This window comes from Gekko japonicus, unplaced genomic scaffold (genome assembly GCF_001447785.1).
Source record: "Gekko japonicus isolate JY-2015 unplaced genomic scaffold, Gekko_japonicus_V1.1 scaffold557, whole genome shotgun sequence".
Taxonomy (NCBI): Eukaryota; Metazoa; Chordata; class Lepidosauria; order Squamata; family Gekkonidae; genus Gekko; species Gekko japonicus.
The window spans coordinates 903,200-908,146 of record NW_015175986.1 but is presented as its reverse complement, the minus strand read 5'-3'; the positions used below and the strand labels follow the sequence as shown (position 1 = coordinate 908,146).

The following is a 4,947-nucleotide window of genomic DNA, read 5'->3' as shown; positions in this document are numbered from 1 at the left end:
ACAGTCACTTCTCGGGGGGGGGGTGTTGGGGTTGGGAGGTCTAGTGTGACACAGATGCTCTTCACAGGACTCAGCTCTATTTCAGGAAGGAGAAAGGCTCTGCCTGAGCCCCCCTGACTGGTTACAAACCACCTGGTGCCCCCCCCCCCCCCCGCCCACAGGCCAGGCAGCCACAAGAAAGGCTGCTGCTGCTCAGCGCGGGGCAGAGACATCAGGGGGGCACCCTCACTCCTGCCACCCACACAGCCTCCTGCCGCCCAGCACTCCTCTGTGCCATGCAGGGTCCACCAGGGGGTCCACCAAAGCCCTCCCACTACGCCCCCTCAATCACCAAGGAGGCCGAGCACCACTGCCGCAGACATCGTGTTCCATCTACACCTGGTGGCTGAGAGCCCACGGATGCGCCCCTCTGCTCCGAACGTTCAGCCAGGCCTGTCTTCTTGAAGCTGACTGCTTGTAGCACTCCCTGCTGTAGTGAATTCCACATGTTAATTACTCTTTCGGTGAAGAACTGATTGTTCTTATTCCACCAGATCTATGGAAGCACCACTGGACATCTGCCAGGAACTCCCCCCGCCCCCCCCTGGGGTCATGCCCACCGACTGTGTCCCCAACCCTTTACTTTCTTCAGCAAGGGACTGAAATGTGGCATTCACTGCCAGAGGATGTGGTGATGGCCACAGGAAGAGCTAGCTTTGAAAAAGGGTTAGACAGATTCAGGGAGGAGTGGCTGGCTACTAGCCATGGTGACTGAGGGGAACCTCCACATTCAAACACACGAAGCCTCTGAATCCCAGAGCCAGGGGGCAGGATCAGGGGAAGGTTTTGGCACCTGGGGCCTCTACGCTCCGGAGGAACTGGCTGGCCCCTGTGTGAGAGACAGGAGGCCGGACTGGATGGACCCTCCCTGGTCTGACTCAGCAGGGCTCTTCTGAGGTTCTTCTCAGGGGAAGGCCTCGGCCTCTCTGCCTTGTCGTTGGTCCTCCAGAGGGACTGGCTGCCCACTGTGTGTGAGACGCGATGCTGGGCAAGATGGACCCCCCCCCCCGGTCTGACCCAGCAGGGCTCTTCTGTTCAGACGTGACACCCTTGATATCTGGGCTGCCCCTGAGCATACTGACGTTTTTGCCACCTGCCAACTTGGTAGTCTACAGTACCCACCACAGTCTATCCGTGAGCTGTAGAGATACAAACAGTAAAGCAGGTCGTTCTTTGGGTGCATTCATACAAACTCCATAAGAACATAAGAGACGCCAATGTTGGATCAGGCCAAAGGCCCATCCAGTCCAACACTCTGTCACACAGTGGCCAGAAATACCAGTGCCATCAGGAGGTCCAGCAGTGGGGCCAGGACATTAGAAGCCCTCCCACTGTTGACCCCCCCCCCCAAGCACCAAGAAGACAGAGCATCACTTGCCCCAGAGCCCCTAGCTATACCTTGTGGCTCCATATGCTTATCTAATTCCCTTTTGAAGCTGTCCATGCTTGTAGCACCCACCACTTCCTGTGGCAGTGAATTCCATGTGTTAATCACTCTTTGGGTGAAGAAGTACTTCCTTTTATCCGTTCTAACCCGACCGCTCTGCAGTTTCATGGAGTGCCCACGAGTTCTTGTATTGTGAGAAAGGGAGAAAAGTACCTCTTTCTTTACCTGCTCTTTCCCATGCATAATCTTATAAACCTCGATCATGTCACCCCTCAGTCGTCTTTTCTCCAAGCTAAAGAGCCCTAAGCGCTTTAACCTTTCCTCATAGGGAAAGTGTTCCAACCCTTTTATCATTTGAGTTGCCCTTTTCTGCACTTTTTCCAAAGCTATAATATCTTTTTTAAGGTGTGGTGCCCAGAACTGCACACAGTATTCCAAATGAGGTCTCACCATTGATTTATATAGGGGCATTATTATATTGGCTGATCTGTTTTCAATACCCTTCCTAATAATCCCCAGCATAGCATTGGCCTTCTTTATTGCAGTCACACACTGTCTCGACATTTTCAGTGAGTTATCCACTACAACTCCAAGATCTCTCCCCTGCATGCAGTTAGTGGGAAGGCACGGACGGCTCTTCCTCCCCCTCTGGGCATGCTCAGTCTGAGCTGTGGGCCCCCCCCCCCCCCCCGGAAGAGATCGGAGCACACATAACGGTGAGCACTACCAGACCCCACCTCTGCAGAGCCCAGCAAAGTGTAAATGTGCACCCCCCCACCCGATGAACAGCAGCTGTTTTGCCCTGACTGTGCTCCAAGGAGACCCAGAGACTCACGTGCATCAGAAGCCCATTAAAGATTTTTATTTGTAAGTAAAACAACTGTACAAGATAGTTTTGTGTATAAAAGTGCAGACGCACCTCAGAAACACAATCCTTGACAAGCACACTCCCCCCGCAACAGCCCCTGCGCTTGTGCTTCAGAAGCACCAGCCGCACACGCCTGCCGCCCCCCCGTGCGCTCAGCCCCTCCTCCCCCCCCCGGGGAAAACGCATCTCCGCGAGGAGGAGGGAGGTCACTGGGCAGTGGCAGTGGCCGCCACGGCGACGCGGGGAGGAGCCGCGTGGGCGGCCGCCTTCTGGCTCCGCTCGGCCGAGAGGTGCTCCAAGCGCTCCGTGTAGAAGCCGTTGAAGTCCAGCCTGGGGGAGAGAGGAGGAGGGGAGGCTGGGGGAAAGGCACCCTGGAGAACAGGGTGGGGAGGGGGGCCTTGCTCAGGCGGGCGGACCCCGTGGCGGCTGTGGCAGCCACGGCCCCTCACCTGTAGATGATGTTGATCATGCTGTGCTCGCAGTCGCTGGTGCTGTACAGGCTCAGCTTGTCCAGGAGGTCCAGGAGGTGAGCCGAGAAGTTGCTGTCGAACTTGCTGATGGTGGCTTCGAAGCCCGAGGTCACGTGCAAGGCGTCCGCGTGCTCTGCCAGGAGCTGCAGGGCGGCCAAACACAGCGTCTCGCTCAGAGGCGGCGGAACCACATGCGTGGGCACGACAGTCACGGCGGCCAGCACGCCGGGCAGGGAGGGAGGCCTTAAACGGGACGAGGCCCCATCGGGGTCAGCAGTGTCCACTCATGCCGGCCGAGGTGTCTCAGGTCACTGACCACCTGACGCTTTGAGCTGCAGATGGCGGGGATCAAACCTGTGGCCTTCTGCATGCCACAGGGATGCTCTAACCACTGGGCAGGGCTATGCCTGCCGCTCCCATTCCCCAAGCGCCCCCCCCCCCCACTCCGTGCCCAGCCCCAAGAAGAGCAATAACAGAAGGCCTTGGAAGAATGCTGGCGTCGTGATCTGGGCTGTGCAAGCAAAGGCCCGGCAGGCCTGGGGAGCCTGAGTAGCAGTGGGAGGAGGCCAGGCCTACAACTCCCAGAAGCCCCTGGGAGGTTTTGGCACCCATTTTAGCCCATCACAGAGAAAGGGGACTTATAATGAAAGAGCTGGTACAGAAGGAGAGCTGTTCCTTCTTCCAAGAGGGCAGGGCCAGAGGGGGGGGGGTGCTGCTGGGAGAGACCCTCACTCACCCCGAGAGGAAGGGCGAGCAGACCCGGGCCCCACTGAGACGGTGAGCCAGGGACTGTGCGTCTAGTCGCGTTAGGGGCATTTGGTGTCTTTTCACCCACTTATCACTATTGTTCTTGCACCTTTCTTGTTTCCCCTACTGGGCTGGCCTCCTGTAAAAATAAACCTTCCATTTGTCGTTTACTCTGCCTGGTCCTCACGCCTACCATTCGGCCCAAACAAGGGAGGTCTGAAGGCCTCGGGGGTGCGGGGTGGGGTGGGTGCTCAAGGGATCCTGGAACCAGAGGGGTGGCAGCGTCAGGGGACACTCCCACCTGAGCCGTGGCAGCTGGAACTCACATCCACTGACCATTGAGGAAAAATGAATACTTTGCACATGTACAGGGATGAATATCAAGGAATCGGGGCTCACAGTGTCACACTGACAATGGCTAGAACAGCGTTTGAGTCCAGTGGGGGCGTCTTGAAGACCAGCAAAGTTTAATTCAAGGTAGGAGCTTCCATGTGCCTAAACACTTCCTCAGATACAGTGAAACAGAATCTCTTCAACCATTACATATTGGGGGGGGGGGTTTGGCTGTCAGGGAGGACCAGTTAGATTAAGGCAAGATTAGCATACAAACGTTAACATGCAGATGTGAATTAGATTCCCTCAGCTGTAACACATGCGGGTGTAAAAGGTCCTTCCTGACAACCACCCCCCCACCCCCTCAAGGGTCATGGCTGAAGAGAGTCCGTCCCCTGCCTCTGAGGAAGTGCCCTTGCACGCAAAAGCTTACCCCATGGTGTAGAGCCAGTTTGGTGTCCTGGTTAGGGGCGCAGACTCTAATCTGGGAGAACCGGGTTTGATTCCCCACTCCTCCACGTGCACCTGCTGATGTGACCTTGGGTCAGTCACAAGCTCTGGCACAGCTGTCCTTGAAAAAGAGCAGTTTCTGTCAGAGCTCTCTCAGCCCCACCCACCTCACAGGGTGTCTGTTGTGGGGAGGGGGAGGGAGAGGAGTTTGTAAGCCGCTCTGAGACACCTTTGGGTAGTGAAGGGCGGGGTATAAACCCAATCTCTTCTCTTCTTCTTCTTCTAAAACTCTGCCGGTCGTCGAGGTGCCTGGCTGCTTGAGGCCGACCCAGTTGCCCCGCCTGGGCCTCTCTCTCCTGACGCCTCCGGAGTCTCCCCCCGCCCGGCACCACGCGTGCGTGCGTGTGGGCTCCCCCCGCCCCCCCTTACCCTGCTGGCCAGCTGCTTCCGTGCAGACTCCTCCACCCGCTCCTGCTGGGTGGGCGGGCCCCGCATGGTCCCGTGCTCCACCGTGAGGCGGCCCAGCTCGTCATCCAGCTTCATGCTGTGGGAGAACCTCTGCGGGGGGCGGAGAGCAGGAGGAGAAGAGGGGGAATGAGCCCTGAGCCAGCCCCCCCCACGCCCCCCACCCCGGGCGGCCCTCCTCCCCCCCG

The 4,947-nt window shown here is 57.8% G+C and overlaps 1 protein-coding gene across 1 annotated transcript in view; it reads right to left on the bottom strand.

The window, feature by feature from the left end:
• Nucleotides 1-2,277: 2,277 nt before the first annotated feature.
• Nucleotides 2,278-4,947, bottom strand: part of TUBGCP2 (tubulin gamma complex associated protein 2) — a 17,478-nt gene continuing 14,808 nt past the window's right edge. Inside the window, 3 exon segments of the mRNA XM_015426308.1 lie at nucleotides 2,278-2,624; nucleotides 2,744-2,907; nucleotides 4,724-4,852. Coding sequence (XP_015281794.1) covers nucleotides 2,501-2,624; nucleotides 2,744-2,907; nucleotides 4,724-4,852 — 417 coding nt within the window. The 3' untranslated portion in view covers nucleotides 2,278-2,500.